At 52.3% G+C, this 18,140-nt stretch overlaps 1 protein-coding gene across 5 annotated transcripts in view; it reads left to right on the forward strand.

The window, feature by feature from the left end:
• The window catches only part of PAX5 (paired box 5), a 190,933-nt gene that overhangs the window by 30,507 nt on the left and 142,286 nt on the right, over nt 1–18,140 (forward strand). For all 5 annotated transcript variants that reach the window (XM_073881336.1, XM_073881333.1, XM_073881334.1 and 2 more), the window contains exon 5: nt 842–970. In XM_073881336.1, the coding sequence (XP_073737437.1) occupies nt 842–970 (129 nt within the window). The remainder of the gene's footprint in view (nt 1–841; nt 971–18,140) is intronic.

Genomic DNA, 18,140 nt, shown 5'->3' on the forward strand with positions numbered 1-18,140 from the left:
GGCCTTGGGCAAGTCACTTACCTTTCTCTGAACTTTGGTTTCCTTACCTTTCCAATGAGATAATAACATTGCCTCCCTTATAAGATTGTTCTTAGAATTAAATAAAACAATGCCTCAGTAATGCCTGGCGCAGAGTAAGTTCTCAGAAAATGTTCGTTATCGTTATTATGTATATGTATATATGATGTATGCACAATATATATTCTATTATATATCATATCATTATTACATAATTGATATTAAATATTAAAATCCAGGTAAACTGGAAGGAGAAAAGACTGAGGAACTATAAAAAGAAGGAACGGTCTGCCATTTGGAGTTTTGTTGGCTGAGTGTATGAGTGTGCAGGTATTTATGTCTGCACGGATGGGTGGATATGTAGCAGGGAATGAACCTGCTTAATGAGTAGTCTAGGTCTTTTTTTTTAGCACTGGCTGGTGGTGGGCCCTGGCTCCCCTCTCTCTCTCTTCTCCATTGCCCTGCTTCCTGCATCCTTGGACAGGCTGGGATTTGAGCTAGTGCCCTTCTGACACTGTCCCGTGCTCCCTCCTGCACCGCCAGTCCTCCTAGCTGCCCGTCCTCTCCCTCTCATCACCCCCAGCAGCAGGAAACCTGGGCAAACGGCCCCTGAGGGCAGCTCGCATCGCCCAGGTGTAGAGGCTGCCATAGGGCGAGTGTCCTCAGCACACGCTCGCCGCGCCCCGCACTCCCCGGCTCCGTGCGGGCAGGCAGTCAGTTGCACGCATCAGCCCAGTGTAGGGCGAGTGCCTTTGTTTGGGCCGAAGCGCCCGCCCCCACAGCCCTCCTGCCGGGCCCTGACCGCCCCTCTCCCTCTGTGCAGTGTCCACGGGCTCCGTGACGCAGGTGTCGTCGGTGAGCACAGACTCGGCCGGCTCCTCGTACTCCATCAGCGGCATCCTGGGCATCACATCCCCCAGCGCCGACACCAACAAGCGCAAGAGAGATGAAGGTAAGAGATGCCCACGCAGCCCTGTCCGGGATGAACCCGACGGGCTCTGGTGTGGGGTGGATCAGTCAGAGGAGGAAGCGAAGATGCCCACTGAGCACCTGTTTGCCCGCAGAGCCCCTGAGTCCCCAGGTGGGGTGGACACGGGGAGGGGCTGAGTGCTCTGGGAGAGGCAGGCAGGCTGCTGGCTGGGACTGGGGGTTTCTCACTGACCCGCCCTCATCTTCACCTCTTGGGTGGAGGCAAGTGGGCCGGCAGAACCCTCCTGCCTGAGCTTTGTGGTGTGTAAGAAGACCCGTATGCAGATCTGATGCCTGAGGGCAGGGTGTGCAGGGTGTGAGCAAACGGTTGTCCCCTCTGCAGAGGGAGCCCGGAGGAGAGGGGGTGCTTCGTGCCCTGCAGTGAGAGGTCAGCAGGTGGGTTCTTGAAGGGCTGTGCACAGTCTCCCAGAAGGCCTCCAGTAGTGGTGAGGGTGGGGGCTTTGAGGAAGTGAATCATTTCATCTCTGCCCTTGGGCCTGGAAGGAAGGAGTACAGAGGCCTCCTGGGGATTACCAAGATGGCAATCTTCCCAGTTCGTTTTTCTCAGCCCCTGTGTGCGCCTGCTGCCTGGGTCTCTGGAGCTGGCCGTCTCCGTCCCGGACATGGGCCCACCTTCACCCGGCTCTCTGTGGCCTGGATGGGCTGCCAGTGTTGCTGACCCTTGGGAGTCTGTAAGACATTAGTCAGGAAAGGAAAAAAAAAAACGCCTATGGTCTAGGGCCTGAGAGCCGCGTGACCGAAATCTTGATTCAATTATTCTGTTCCTCAGCACAATTCCCTTTCTCAGCTCCCTGTAAGGGATGTATGTTCTCGGGAGCACGTGCCTAAGTACTTAAGATCTGTAACTAGAAAAATGAGTCGGCCCAGCAGTGGATTGGCCTGTGGTCTGCGTGTCCTGGGCAGTGCAGAGGCTGGGCCTGAGGCCTCCGTTTGGAGCTGTGGGAGAGCGTGGGGATGGTTCACGGCTTCGGAACCCGCCTCACCTCTTTCCCCTGTTCTTGACACTCGGAGCAGGTGTCAGAAGTGTTTAACTCAGCGGGTGCTGTGCTGTTACCGCAGGAGGCAGTGGACCTACCATCTCTGTTGGTTTATGGGGTTGATGCTGTCATCTTTTCTCCCATTGTCACCTGGACTCGAAGCAGATGTGCCCAAGCTGGGGCCCAGCTGTGTTTGATTACGGTGGAGGGGCGGGTTGTGTGACGCTCCCTCACAGGCTGAGGGATCCCAGCAGAGATTTTTGGAGAAATTAAAAAAAAAAAAAAATCTGGTTTGATGTTTACCACCAAACAGACAGGTCCTGATTTTGGCGGGGGGGGGGGGGGGGGGCGCTGTTTTACCGTTTGCAGAACACTGTACCAACTTTCAGTCTCTGATCAGCGGCCACTGTTTAGCCTCTCAAGCTGCTTTAAAAGGTCTCCAGGGGCGTCTGGCTGGCTCAGTCGGTAGAGCCTGCCACTCATGATCTTGGGGTCATGAGTTCAGCCCCACGTTGGGTGTAGAGCCTACTTAAAATAAATAAATTTTAAAAAAATGTATTGAGTGGTCAGAATGCAGGTGTGTTGTTGGTCTCGACTGCTCTGTGCCATCAGATCATTTCTTGAGGATGGTGGCCCATTTGGGGTATTGACCTTTAAGAAGGACAGTGACAGATGAAGATGTGTCCAGGTGGGTGTAACCTGGATGGACAGGGGTCTGGATATCATAGCACCTGGAGAACACCTTGAGGCTCTAGGGTTGTTTTGATACAATGAAGAGAAGAATGAGCAGGACTGGATCGTTGCCTTCAAATATTTGGGGGGCTGTCATGGAGGGTGAGAGGAATCAGACTTTGCTGTGTGGCCTTCAAGGCCAGCGTTGCAGCAGATGCAGAGGAGATTTCAGCTCAGTGTAAGAAAGAACGTGTAAATGTGAGAGTGGTCTGGGGCAAATGGGGGCTACCTTGGGAGGTAGTGAGTACCCCATCACTAGAGGCATGGAAGTGAAGCCTAGATGACCATGTGCTGGGGCTGCTGTACAAGAGTATCAAGAATTAGATGTAGGATTGGATAATCTTTGACATGAAGTTCTGATGCCCAGAAAGACCTGGGAAGTGATCTAGTCTGTGGTCTGTGGCCTGGGGGCAAAGGGAGAATGATTTGATGATGGTCCTGGAAGCTGACAGGATTGGGAAGAGCGGGAGGCAAAGTTGAGGGAAGGGCCATGAGGGAGAGAGGCATAGTGGGCCAAGGGGAAGAGGCCAAGAGGAATCCTCACTCCCATTTCTCAGATGAGGTGACTGAGGCTCTGTAGGGTGGTGTCACTCGCTCCATTCCACTTTGCAGTCACCTCCAGCTAGGACTTGGCTATTTTCTGGTGCCACTCTTCTGCCCAGGCCTCAGGGCGGGGGGAGGGGGTGGTGGTGGTGGTAATAGAGTCTAGTCACAAAGGGCTTGCCCTCTAGAGCTCACGGGCTGGCGGGCAAAACCGACAAGCCCGAAGCCCCTCCAAAGGTGGTGCTGTGATGGGCAGTGACACCAGGCAGGGAGGGGTGGGCTGATTTTGACCAAAAGGATCCAGGAAGGCTCCTCCTAGGAAGTGACCCTTTATCAAGGGAAAAATATTTTACATTGCTTCTGTTTTTTAAATTTAAAATAATTAAAATCACATGAAATTTAAAATTGAGTCCCTCGGTTGCACTAGCCACATTTCATGGTGTTCAGGAGCCTCCTGATGTTGCCCAGTGGCTACTGTATTGGGTAATGTGGCTTTAGTACAAGTGCTTGGCACATAACAGGTGCTCAGTAAGTGGACTGGATCAGTCATATGCCTGTAGAGCGTTCATAATTAGTAAGCAGGGGGAGTGGATAATCTCCTCAACCTGGAAGGTTTCTGTTTGGTATTTTGGGCTTCCACAGAAAGCTCTATTTGAATAAAGAGTTCTGTAGCAAAAACAAACAAGTTAGAACAACTGTTCAACTAGTGGATTGCCAAGGGCCCTTTCAGTCTAGAAATTCTAGGACTCTCCCCGGGACATTTTGCCTCTAAGATCAGCTTTGGGGGTATGGCCACTGTGTCCAAATCTCAGATGAGCTGTGTGTGGCTCAGGTGGCCGAAAAGGCCCTGGGGCCTCTGAGAGCAGAGCTGGAGCGGCTGCAGGAAGCTCCAGGGAGGCAGAGTACAACTCAGTGCAAGGAACTGCTTTCAAACTAACAGCCAGGCGGGGCCAAGGATGGGAGCATTAGGTTGGGAGGTAATGAGCTCCCTGTCATCAGATGTGTGAGCAGGGGCTAGACAAAGGTGAGGCAGGAGAGGCAAAGAAGGCCTTCTGGTTTGGACTCTGTGACTTTTGAGGCCAGTTCCAATCTGGGTAGCACATGGTTCTCTGACTGCCTGTCTGAAAGTGGTTCTACTACTTGTTTTCCCCTCCTGCCGCCTGACTTGAAGGCGGCCATCCACATGGACTTGACTGGGCAGAGGCCACACCACACAGGTTTCTCTCCCTGGCCTGCTCCTTGGCACAGGGCACAGCGCCCAGAGATGCTCAGGAGGCCTGTGGATGCTACTGAGGGTCAGGGGGCTATGCTGCCCAGGCGGGGGACACAGCCTTCTCTCCTACTTGGGCCAGCCTGAGAGCTTGCACGGAGAAGTCTCTGGCATAGGCCTCAGAAATCCCACTGGCTAGGGGGACAGGGCCTGAAGCGCCCCCCGCCCCAAGAAGGCCCATAGGAGGTGGTAGCAGGTCCGGACTTGGCCGGCAGCTGGAGCTGGGAAGAGTGGCCACAGGTGAAAGGGCAGCCCCACACCCTATTTCTTCCTGGGCCTTTGATCTCTGATGGGGCCTCTGTCCACCATCCCTGGGCCCCCCATTCAGGTCTCTTCGACTTCCCCCTTCCCTTATCCCCCCGCCTGGAGTTTGAAAGGCCCTGAAAACACCAAGGTCAGCCGAGTGAGAATCCCTTTTCCTAGCTCAGAAAGCTGCCCAGTCCAGCACCAGTGTGGACTGTGGGGGCCTGAGCTGCTTTTTGGGGAGTAAAGGGCACATTGCAAGTGGAATTTCTGGCCTTCTGGACCCTGGACTGCTCTCTGCCTGAGAGGGCACAGTAAAGGCATCTAAAACCCCTAGGTGGCCTGTCCTTTCCAAGAGCTGCCAAGTCCAGCAAGACCCTCAAGGAGAGGTTTGGGAGCATTTAGCTGGACCTGTCATGACCAGGTCTACCCCTCTTTCTGGGGGTGCTTGTCTCCTCTATGTCTTTGTGTCCCTCCCCATGTCTTTCATTTTGGAGGTGCATCTCATCCAGTGTTATCTGTCTCTGTTTATGTTAATAGACTTTTTCTGTATCTGCTTCTGTCTCCTGGTCTAGCGCTCTCTCTTTCTCCCCCACCCACACACTCTCTGTGACACACTGTCTCACGCACACACACACACACACACACACACGCCCTCTCTCTCACACATTCTCACAACACTCTTTGTCACAAAATCTCACACATATACACACACTGTCACACACAAACCCTCTCTCTCACACATACACACTCTCTCTTTGTCACACACTCTCATACACAAATACACTCCTCCCATACCACACACACTCTCTCTCTCTCTCTTTTTTTAAAGATTTTATTTATTTATTTGAGAGAGAGAATGAGATAGAGAGAGAGCATGAGAGGGGAGAGGGTCAGAGGGAGAAGCAGACTCCCTGCTGAGCAGGGAGCCCGATGCGGGACTCGATCCCGGGACTCCAGGATCATGACCTGAGCCGACGGCAGTCGCTTAACCAACTGAGCCACTCAGGCGCCCACTCTCTCTCTCTTCACAACACTCTGTCACACACTCTCATACACATACCTACTCTCACACACATACACACAACCTTTTACACGCTCACACACATATACACCTCTCTCTCTCTTATTCCTCTCTCTTTCTCTCATACATACTCACTTCCTGTCTTCTTATATTCGCTCTTGCTCTCCCTCTTACCAACCCCCTGCTCCTCTCTCGCCTAGGTTGGAAGCCCCAGCTCAGCCCTGCTCTGCAGACCTCCATGGGAACCATTGCAGGGAGGGAAGGGCTTTCAGAAGCTCCCAGACCACACAAGGCCCAGGGCCCCTCCGAGCATGGGCAGACCCTGGTCTTCTTCTATTAGGACCCTTGTCCTTGCTGGACACTCAGACCCTGTCTGCTGTCCAGGGCTTGGGATGGAAGGCTGGAGCAGAAGGTGCAGAGACCCCTCTCAGATTTCCCAGAAGGGAATGGGATGTGTGGAAAGGTCAGGATTCCTGAGTTATGAGTTACAGGCAGCCTTTGATTCCACAGATCTCTGATCTCTGGAGAGCCCCAAATAAGATGGTGAGGTTATCGAGGCAAGGACAAGGCTCACAGGCCAGGGACAGAGTGATCTGAGGCCTCACTGTGGTGACATCCTCGGCGAGTTACTTAATCTCTCTGACCCTCTACTTTGTCATCTGGAAAGTATAGGTAGCACAAGCCTGGTGGGTTATTGTGAGGATAAAATGAAATCATACCCTTAAAGGGGTTAGCCCCAGGGCCTGGTCATAGAAAAAGCTTAATCAGTGGCCACTGAGGGAGACTGGGGCTGGAGGGTGTGAGGCCAGCGCCTGGCTGCAGGCAAGCGGGCTCCAGCCACAGTTCTCTTTGGTTGCTGAGACTAGATCCCCCCACCGCCCACTTCCTGCTTGTAAGACGACTTTTGTGGCGGGAAGACTGAACAACAGTGCCCCCACGTGTCAGCAGCAGAACGAAGGGCCCCTTGCTTTGCCTTGCTTCCTTTCCCCAGGACCTCGGTCTTCCAGCCCCCTTGATGGAAGAATAAAAGGATCAAGTCTCAGTTGTCCACAAGAGAGGCCCTAGGGACACAAGAGAGTTTCCAAGATAGAGGGCAGAAGGCAGCGCCCCTGGGCCTGGGAGGGCTGGGGGTCACCAGCTTGGACCTCAAGACCCCCCTGTTGGAGTAAAGGGCCTTGGAGAACATCTAGGACATGTCATGCCAGTTGTTATTCAGCTGGGAAAACAGGCTTGGAGAAGAGAAGGGGTCCGACCAGGTCACAGAGTAAAAATCTGGAAAACGCAGAGGGAGAGAATAGACTCTTCAGAATATCCTTGGTATCCTGTTGCTATTCGACGTGGCAGGTCTCTTTCTTCTTTCCCCTCTCTCCCATTCTCCTTGGTCCGGCTGCTGCCCCCACTGTTGAAAGCCACCAGCAACCCCATCAGCTTGTGCTGGGAGGGTGGGGGGGATGGGGGGGGAGGGAGGCCGACCCCTGCTGATCTCCCAGGGCTAACCTCGGCTCTTGACAATGAGCCCTGACCTTCCTGCCTTGCCTCCCATTCCTCTTCTTCATCCCTTCTGTGCTTCCACTCCCTGTGCATTTCTCTGAGCTTTCCTGTCTCTGGGCCATTATGCACGCAGGGCCCTCCCAACAGGAATGCCGTCCTTGATGCTGGTCTGTTGACGGGGCCTGGCTCCCAGTGCCAGCCCACTCCCTGAGGGGATTTCCAGTGTTGGACCAGTAGTCCTTCACAGCTGGCTGAGGCCCTCAGATTCATCAGGCCCAGGATGGAGGCCACACAGGCTCTGCAGAGAGGGAAGGAAGTGACTACCATTTTGTCTCGATCTTTCCTGGGGCTTCACCAGAGCAGGCCCCATTCCCTAGCCCTCCATGAGGTGTGCCCTGGATGTCTCCTCAGGCTGGCCCTGCAGGGGGCCCTTCTCTGAGTTCTTTTTCTGTCTGTGGAGGGCTCAGGACCAAGGTTCTTGCTGGATCACTTAGAACCCAGGTGGCAATGGCCAGCCTGGCTGTCATGCTTTACTTGGCTTGCCTTGCATTTAACATAATTTTGAATTAGTTACTGACATTTAAAAATTGGGAGATTTCATATATGGATGTTTGGCTTTTCTTGGGAAAAAACCCCCAAAACCCCATTCTGGCCACACTGGACGGGCTTTCCCACATAGCAACAGTGGTCTGTGGCTGTTGAGTCTGCAGACCTCAGACTGCTCCCTACTCCACTTGCTGTCAGTTAGTCATGTTCCAGTTTTCTCTACCCAAAGGCTTTTGAGTTTTTGGAGTCCTAGGATGGACTTTGAAGAACAAGTCAGAGTTAGGTCTATGGCAATGGAAGCCTGTGGGAGGCAGCACCCTGACTGGGCCCAGTGTTGCCGTGTGTGTGTGTGTGTGTGTGTGTGTGTGTGTGTGTGTGTGTGTGTGGTCAGGGAAGAGGGCAGTCAGGTTCTTAGGCCAGTGGGGGGATGGGGTAGGGAAGGCAGTAGGGCAGGGTCAAAGAGCCATACCCCTTGTCTCCCAGAACAGTGAAATTGAGGTCATTCAGCCACACCCACCAGAAGAGGTAGTCCAGGTTTGGAGGGCATAGGCTTGGCCTCAGGGCATACAGGGTGTGCTTAGTGGCATTGACGATAAGGACCCAGGTTTCCATCTCCCAGCCTGGCTGGCCACTCTCCCCTGTCCTTCTGGCCTTGCAGACGTTGGCACTCTGACAAGTGTCAGTCTTCCTTGGTAAAGCAGGGGACCTGAAGCCAGGTGGCCAATTGGAGGGGCTTCTTGGGCCTTTCCCTAGTGCCTAGGGCCTGTCCCTTGGGTGTTGGGGGGGTCAGGTTTCGGTTCCTCCTGGCCCCCGAGTCCCTGAGTTTCAGTTTGATTCAGTGAGTGAGAGCCTGTGTGAGAGCCAACACCATTGAATACCCCCTCCACCCCTCCCTACCCCTGTTTGCACACTTGCTCTGCCCAGGCCTTCCCCTCTCAACCCCCAGCTCCTTTTCTCATGAGCTGTGGGCATGTGTTCCAGAGAACCCTGGGAAATGTAAAGGGTGGGCTGGCAGAGTGTGAGGATCTCCATTCAGGGAGTTGGTTCTGAGGTCAACCAGAACAAGAGTTGTGGGATCAGCTGAGAGGACAGCTTAAGGGATATAGAGCCTCAGCCACAGGGGGCAGGCTCCCTGCTGGGAGCTCCAGGTGGGATGCACTTGCCTTTCTTTACCACTCTGTGTGTCTGAGGCCCTGTGGGCCAGAGGTTCCCATAGTTCCTTCTCTCTGGCTTTGGAATACAGTTGAATCCTTGGCTGCAGTCTGCAGTTCAGGGGCTTCACAGGGCTCCAAACTACTAGAGGCTTCTGAGACAGGGGCAGGAGCCCGGAAGGAGGGGTAGTAGGACCTCTGGGTTCCTGTCCTGATTCTGTGGCTAACTTACTGGTGACCTTGGAACCCCTTCCTCTCTCTGGGCCTCAGTTTCCTCATCTGTAATATGGGATCAAGGAATTCCTAAGGTTTTTTATGGCACCAAGAGTCCAACCTTCTCCTAATCCCATCTCAAGTTCTGTTGCAGTATTTTAGAACAGTGGTTCTCAAACTTTTGGTCTTGGGACCCCTTTAAACTCTTAAAATTTATCAAGGACCCCCAAAGAGCTTTTTAGTTTATGTGGGTTAATTAAAACATAAAAGTTTAAATATTGACTTACTAATTCATGAAATAAACAAGTAACATAAGTCATATGTTTGAAATAAGAATCATATTTTCCGAACCAAAAAATTTAGTCGGGAGTGGCATTGCTTTACAATTTTGCGAATCCCTTTAGTATCTGGCTTAATAGAAGACAGCTGGATTCTCCTATCTGCTTCTGTATCCAATCTGCGCTGATACCACACATCCTATCACCTTTGGAAAACTCCACTGTATATTTGTGAGAGATTGAGAGTGAATAGGCCAATAAAATCTTGGTTTTATTGTGAAAATAGTTTTGGTTTCACAGGACCCCCTGAAAAGGTCTTGGGGACCCCTTAAAGGGGTCCCTAGACTAGACCTTGTGAATCTCTGCTTCAGGCTACTGCAAACCCCGAGCTTGCTTACTTATCACTCCTACAGAGAGGGAGAACAGCTAAATGGTTTTAGTTAAAAGGAAAGGTACCCTCAGTTTCCTCCATACTTAGCTCCTGAAGGCAGTGGGAGCCATGGCAGGTCTTTGAGCTGGGGAGGGAGTAACATGCTGGGCTTTGGAAACCCTCCCCTAGCACATTGGGGTATACAGTGCTTGCTTGTCTTCCAAGCGTGAGCTCCCTTAGAAAGACACAGCTACTGAGGTTTCCCTCATTTCCAGCAGAGTATCTGTGGGGGTGGAGGTCTGATCTCCCTCCAGCAGGCTTCCTTCAGGGTAAATAGCAGCCACCTAGTGCTCTCTAAGAGCCTGGGGAGTGGGCATATTGAGACCCAACCACATCTCCCCATCCCGGCTCAGCTCTGCACTGGCTGGCAGATCCCTGAGACCTCACCCTGGGCATAGTTTTGGTGAGGAGAAAACCACAGAAAATATTATTGAATAGGAATGAAAACGAATAAAATGAAATAAAGTAGTAGGTTTGGTATTTATCTTGACTCCTGCTATTTGAGGAAAAGAGGGTCTGAAAGGCAATTGAGACAGGGGAGATTTCTGTTTTGATTCCATAGGGGCTTCTGGGTGTTTCTGGAATGCAGTAGTTGGTCACTGGCATGTGTGTGTTTGTGTGTGATTTCACTTTGGAATGTCCAGTTTTCGTGTTCAGTGGTATAAGTTTATCACTTGCCCGTCTTTCCTTGGACTAATGGACTCACATGGAGGAGAGGGAGAAAAAGAGAATGTCCTAAGGTCATTTGAGAAGAATTGAGAGACGGAGGCTTAAAGGTGTTAGAGAAGAAGATGTGTATGAGGAGCAGATTGCTTGCAGTGAAATGAACTGCACTGTGTGTGAGAGGAACAGAAAAGCCCGGCCGGTGGAGAGACTAGAGGGGGCAGATGAAAAGCGACAAGGGGGGCAGACACTTCCTAGTACTCGCCACCAGGTGGCACCATTGACCCAAGACAGCTTAGTTGCTGTCCTGGGTTGGGGACTAGAGGGGTAACAGAGCAGTGTGTGCTGGCCATGTGTGAACTTTGTGTGCTTGTAACTTAGTGGGGGGTGGCAGTGGCCAGGGAAGTGGACCATTTCCCTGAGTCTCACTTCTTTCACAGCATTTAGTTAGGGCGGGAGGGGGCTGAACCGTCCTTGTTGGGGATCAGTCTGGTCCTTCCTCACCTCCACGGTGCAGGTATCTTGATATAAACCTTCCTGGGAGTCAAGTCCTTGGTTCTCCTCTGACCTTTACTTGCTGCGTGATCTTGGGCAAGTCACTTCTTTCTGAGTCTTGTTTTCTGCATGTCAAAATGTGGAGATTTGAACAAGAGGTTTAGGGGATCTTCTGGGCTCTGACATTCTGTGGTGTGCCTGAGGGAACGGGAGCACTGGAGTTAGATTCAGGATCATTCTCTGTCAGCTGTGTGACCTTGGGCAGGTCACTTCCCATCTGCGGGGTTAGAGTAACCCTCCCTCAGACTCTTATATAACGTAGCAGGTGGGAGAGGCTTTGCCATCTTTTTTGGTCCTGTAGGACAGGAAGGGGTTGCAATGGATCGTTTTCCCTGGAATTTAAGTTGGCTGGAGGCAAACATTCCACAGCTTAGAAAGTTGTGCCTCTGCCTGTGACCACAAATAAAGGCCTATCACAGGTGTTTGCTCAAGGGCACTGCGTCTCTTGAATCTACTCATTTCTGTCTGTCCCTACTGCTACTGCCTTGGTCCAAGCACTCTCTCCTCTTGCTTGGACTATTACTGTTGCTTCCTTGTGCATCCCCACCTCCAATGTCCCTGACTTCTCCAAAGAGTCCACTTTCACAGAGCAGCCCCAGCTATGCTTCTGAAATACAGTTCTTTTTTTTTTTTTTTAAAGATTTTATTTATTTATTTGACAGAGAGAGACACAGCGAGAGAGGGAACAGAAGCAGGGGGAGTGGGAGAGGGAGAAGCAGGCTTCCCGCGGAGCAGGGAGCCCGATGCGGGGCTCATTCCCAGGACCCTGGGATCATGACCTGAGCCGAAGGCAGATGCTTAACGACTGAGCCACCCAGGCGCCCCTGAAGTACAGTTCTGATCAGTGACTCTCCTGAAGGGTTTTCAGCCTGCAGATCTGCCCATTGTTCCTGGAAGCCTACCAAACTTCTTCGGGAGGTTACAATGCCATCCTTCCCTGGTTCGGGCTCCTGCCCATCTTGTGAGCCTCATTCCTCTCCACCCTCCTTTTTTCATGCTTATTCCAGTCACACCAAACCTCTTTCCATGCCTTGTTATTTCCTGCTTGCAGCCAAAGGGATCTGAGCACGGGTTGTAGAGTCAGGCAATGGGGGCTCGGGTGCTGATTCCAGCCATACCTACTCATGTGACTTTGGGCCAGTTATCTGATCTCTCTGAACCTCAGTTTCCCCATATGTAAAATGAGGGCACTAACTGTGCCTGTGATTGGGCTATTAGGTGGATTGATGAGGAAGGTAATGCTTGAAAAGTGCCCAAGATGACCCCTGTGCAGGATACGTGCTCAGTAAAGGGTGCTTTTTTCTATGATGCTTTTCCCACTGCTTGGGAAACTGTCCTCTCGCACCCACCATTTACCCAGGTGACAGTCCACATCTTCAGGATCCAGTGTGAATAGCAGCACTTCCTCAGTGATGGCTTGCTTGGTGCTCACTCCTGTTAGCTCCCCTGGCCCCACCTGCAGCACACAGAACCTGCCTCTGGATAAAAATACCACAGCTGTCAGTTTTCTTCCCCGTGAGACTGTATCTGCAGTGGTCACCATTGTTGCCCTCGTACCCAGCACGGGGACTGGTTCCCGGTAGCCAGTATGTACTGAATGGCGGGGGTGGGAGTGGGGGACAGACTCTGGATATCATAGAAGCCTGGAGCCCATCTGGTCAGCAGGTATGGGCTGCTGTGTAGAACCCAGAACCTTGTACATCAAACATCCATCTGCTCCTGCCCGACCCCAAATCCTCTGTCCTCCAGCCTCTGTCGTCTGGCCCCCAAGAAAGGATCTCATAGCAACCATTCTGGAGGGGAAGGGAGCTCTCTCATGGTCTAAATACACATATACACGTACACGCGTGCACGCGCACACACACACACACACACACACACACACACGCTGGTGCCTTCAGCCCTGGTCCTGCTTGCCTTCCCTGAGCATGTTGTCCAGTGTGTATAGATCATGGCCCCAAATCACAACTGCAGTATGGCACCACTAGAATACCCAGCACTTATTGAGTGTTTACTATATATATTTGAAATTATTAATGCAGTTAATACTCACCACAATGGTACCAGGCAGGTACACTTATCATCCCTGTTTTATAAAGATTCAGAGATCCAGGAAGTTGCCCAAGGTCACATAGCTCCAACACTCAAGGGTGGCAGTGTTGGGACTGGCACCTGGGTGGGTGGTGGGCTCCAGAGGAGCCTCATCTGCCATCCTGATCTTCCTCTCACACAGTGTCACAGCAGGATGACATCAGTGGGAATTCCCCCAGCTCTCAAGTCACTTTTTTTCCTTCCCATTTCTGCCATCCCTATCACCCTGCCAGACTGAGCTCAGGGGGTCCTTGGCTCAGAACATGCTTCATTACTCAGGTGCCCCACTTCTGAGTTTTCCCCTGACACTGCCATGCACACTTTGTTTTCACACCTTCAAGTTGGTCAGTTTCAAGTGCAATAATTGGCTGATGACATGTAGCCTTTAAACCACAGCAGGGTAGTGCAGTGGGTGGGCTAGAGTCTGGACCCAGCCCTTCCATTGACTAACTGTGTGAGCTCTGACAAGGACCTGCTTTGACTTTCAGTTTCCTCACCTGCCAAAAGGCGATAATAATTCCTGCTTTTCCTGGCAATTAAAAAACGTTACTTGTGATATTTTGATAGACACTGGCACATGGTAAGTTTAAAAAACAGCTATTATTATTTCTGTCATCAGAGCAAAGCGTTTTTACACTGAATTCAGATTCCTTGATGACTTTGTTGAGAACCTTCTAGATTCCCAGCTCTTTTGTTTTCTCCTTTCTTTTTAAATTTTTATTTAAAAAATTTATTTATTTGAGAGAGAGAGCACGTGAGTGAGTGGGGGGGGTGAAGGAGCAGAGAGAGAGAGGGATAAGCAGACTCTGCTGAGCGTGGAGCCTGAGATGGGGCTCGATTTCATGACCCTGATATCAAGACCTGAGCCAAAACGAAGAGTCAGATGCTTAACCGACTGAGCCACCAGACGCCCCCTCCTGTCTTTTTTTTAATGATTTTTTAAATTTTTTTTAAAAGATTTTATTTATTTATTTGAGAGAGAGAGAATGAGAGACAGAGAGCATGAGAGGGAGGAGAGTCAGAAGGAGAAGCAGACTCCCTGCTGAGCAGGGAGCCCGATGCGGGACTCGATCCCAGGACTCCAGGATCATGACCTGAGCCGAAGGCAGTCGCTTAAACAAATGAGCCACCCAGGCGCCCTTTATTTTTTAATGATTTTATTTCTATTGCTAGGACTAATGATAGGATTATTCAGGCAAGGGGTTAGGAGAAAAAGAAAGACATACCCACCAGAATTTATATTGGCAGAACTTTAGCTCTATATTTCAAGAAGCTAATAATTCAAATTGTGGATGAGGACAGCTTGCAGAGGCAGGATGAGCCTGACATGCGGTGGAGAGGCCTGGGTTCCTAACCCCGGTTCAGCCACTGTCTTGCTGTGTGATCTCAGTCAGGTCCCTCCCCTCCGGGTACTCAGTTTGGATGTAGTGAGCCCAGACAACCCTTCCAGCTCCTAATCCTTCCCTTTCCCTCCTCCCTCCTCCCTGCTGCCCCCTCCCTCCTCCTCCCATCTTCTCTCTCTCTGTTTCCTTTCTGTCTGAGACACAAATGCCATCCAGCACTCTTGAATGGGACTTTTGTTCGGCTAACATCTCTTTTCTGAAAAGGACCATCGGTCAGGTTTGTATCTTTTAAATGCGGGCACATTTTATCAGTTAAGAACCTGCATACCCCCCCCCCCCCCAAGACATAGCCTTAAGGAGCAGACAAGCTGCGAAGGGGAGGCTTATGGGAGACAACAGAGGAAAAATAAATAAAATCTCTTTGGGGGCCTAATGTGTGGTCCCTACAGAAAATGCCTTCTTTCCGAGGAGCCCACTTTCCTGCTCTTGCCATGACCTTAAGCATTTTCCAGCTCCACTCCAGTTATGATTTGTGTCCCTCTCTTAGCTCAGCACAGAATTGCGGGGTGGGGGGGGGGAAGGGCAGAGCTGTGCTTGATTGGTCTCCTCTTTGAGATGGGCTTTAGAGCACTGGACTTGGAGTGACAGGGCCCTGGGTGTGAGTGCTGGTGATCTGGGACAAGCCATTCTGGGCCTCAGTCTTCTTGGCAAAAGAGAACAGAATGCCTTCCTCAGAGTCTTGTGCAGACTGGGTGAGAAGCAATGTGTGAGAAAGTGCTTTGTAAACTGTAGAGCTCCGTGCAGGTGTGAGAGGGTTCTTATGGTTCATGTCATGAGCCTGTTCTGTGACCTTGAACAATTCCTTAACTTCTGCAAAGGTCAGCTTTGCCATCTGTAAAATGGGAACTACCTAGGTCATGCAATTACTGTGAGAATTCCGTAATGGGTGTGAAACACTTGGCCCAGTTCTTGGCGGTGGCAGGCGCCCAGGTCGAGTTCAGCACCCTGTCCCTTTCCCTTTCTCATTTCTTCACAGCCCTACCCCTGCGAGCCCAGCGCACAGTCATTATGCGAAAGGCTTCTGAAATCTGGCTGCCCAGGCTGAAGGCCAACTGGCCGCTCCTTGGCTGGGAGATCTCGGGCGACTTCCCTAACCTGGGCCTCCATTCTGGAAGGAATGGAAAAGAAGGATAATAGTAATGTTTCCTTCAGAGGGTTGTTGAGATTAGACTCTGCTCAAACACCGCTCCGCCCAGAGTCGGCGCCAGGTGAATCTTAGCGGCTCCGACCGGCCCGGCCCGTTGCGGGCCCCGGGCTGGGCGGCGTCTCTTTCCAGCCCCCAGGCCGGGGGAAGAGTGCCAGGCCTGAGCGGAGCGGAAAGGGGTTTACTCAAAGTTGCACCAGGATTTCAGATGCCAGGATCTTTGAGGAATTTCCAGGGATTCGGTCAGAGCCCTCCCCCCCCCCGCCCGGTTCCCCTCGGCCGGAACGGAGGGCAAACCCCTTCCAGGAGGGCATTGGGATTTTCCTCCGCGACGGGGAAGGAGAAATAAATTCAACCGCAAATTCAGACCGCGGCGCAAAAAGAAGGGAGCGCGCGGCGCCCTCGGGAAGGAGGCGGCCCGCCGCCCGGCTCCGCCAAGCATTTGCAATTTAATTGACATTTGGCGGCAGGAAGCCAATCAGTATAAGTCAATTGACGTTCGGCGATAAAACTACGCGGCTGCCGGGCGCTCCCCCCGCCGGCGGCCTCGCCTGGGCCGCGGGGCACAGCGTGGCGGCCCCGGCAGGTAACGGCGCTGGCGCGTGTCTCGGCCCGCGAGGGGGCGGCGAGCGGCCCGCTGATAGCCGCGCAGCCCACGGCGGCCGGGAGAGGCCCCTAATGAATGACTTTATTTGCCGGGGCCCTGCTGAGAACAATTGAGTTTGTTACGGTAACAACGGATGCCAGCTTTCTGGGCCCCGGGGAGCGCGGGCGCGGCGGCAGCCGGGAGCGGGGCAGCGGAGCAGATGATGCGCGCCGGCGGCGGGGACCCGGCCCAGCGCATGTCAGGAACCCGGGGATGCTGTGCACCCCGCAGCCTGCGGAGGACAGGCCGCGCTCCCGGGGCGCTTGGGACGGAGGTGGATGCTGCACACCGCTCTCCCCTTGGACCACGGTGCAGAGCTGGGATGGCAAGATGCTTCTTGCATGTTGGACTGGCTGGTCCTCCTGGGGTCCCTGCGGCCTCTTCTCCCCTCGGCCCCTGGGGCCTAGGGGGTTCGGGTCTGGCTGGGTGATGCTTTGACATCCACTTTTTGTCTCTTGCACGAGTGGAAGAGTAGAAAAAGGCAGAAAGGCATCTCTGCTTCGAGTGCCATGGCTTGACAAATTCAGGGCTGGATTTCAGCCCACCCTATGTACTGGCATTGTCTCTATACCCTCCCGCCCTGGAGAGGTGGCCTTCCCTCCATTTCTATCCCCAGTCTGGCATCCCCGGGCTTTGTGGCATGGCACCTCCCACAGGAAGCCCTCCTTGCTCCCACAGAGAAGGCTGTCAGCCATTCAGCCTCAGTGCCCAGCATGGAGCCCGGCACAAAGCACAGAGGTGGAAGGAGTGGATAAGAGACAGGACTTCTCTCTTCCTTACAATCTCTTTCTTTCCTTCTGGTTAGAGACACCAGAGTGCCTTCTCTTTTTTTCTGTTCTGGTTCTCTTTTCAGACATGCTGTCATTCATTCACTCAACAAATAGTTACTGAGAGCCAACCATGTGTTAGGTACTCTGGTACTAACAGGTCACTGCTCTTGGGCAGCTTGCTGGGTCAGTGAGAGAAGATAATGCACTTCATATGATAAATATGTCAGGCACCTGCCGTGTGCTGCATAATGCCCCAAATTCCGAGTTGGCAACAGCTTAATAAAGGTTTGCTGAGGGCTTTTCCCTCTGTCGTTGCATTCAGTGATCCCTAGTGCCACCCTGTGACAATCACCCTTATTCACAGATGGACACACTGGTGCTTAGCGTGTGTAAGAAGCAGCATGCTGCTGTGGAAGGAGTCTAGCGTGGGAATCTAACACTAGTTTGGCACGTGAGCTCTATTTTCTTCCCTCCTGTGCCCCAGTATCCTCATCTGTAAAATGGGGGAGTTGCAGTTGATGATCTCTGAGGATCCGTTGAGGATGAGTGGTCCACAGGGGAGATGGAGACAGGACACGGGTCTCTGTTCCCAGCCCGTCGCCCCCTGGTCTTGCAGTGTGACCAGTGGAGGAGAGAATACTCTTTTTTCTCAGCCTTATGAGGCTGGCAGTGAGACAGAGGCACTGACAATGTGGCAGGCACTTGCTCCCAGCAGCCTTAAGAAGTGCAGGTGCCGGGGCGCCTGGCTGGCTCAGTCAGTGGAGCGTGCCACTCCTGATCTTGGGGTTGTGAGTTTAAACCCCACGTTGGGTGTAGAGATTGCTTAAAAATAAAATCTTTTTAAAAAAGGAAGTGCAGGTGCTATTCTATTTCCTTTTTGCAGATGGAAAAGATGAGAGATTAAATCACCAGTCCAGGGTCACACAGCTAGTACGTGCAGGGCCGGGATTCAGACCCACACA

This window comes from Callorhinus ursinus, unplaced genomic scaffold (genome assembly GCF_003265705.2).
Source record: "Callorhinus ursinus isolate GAN/ISIS: 27379988/994484 unplaced genomic scaffold, GSC_fseal_2.0 scaffold42, whole genome shotgun sequence".
Classification (NCBI taxonomy): Eukaryota; Metazoa; Chordata; class Mammalia; order Carnivora; family Otariidae; genus Callorhinus; species Callorhinus ursinus.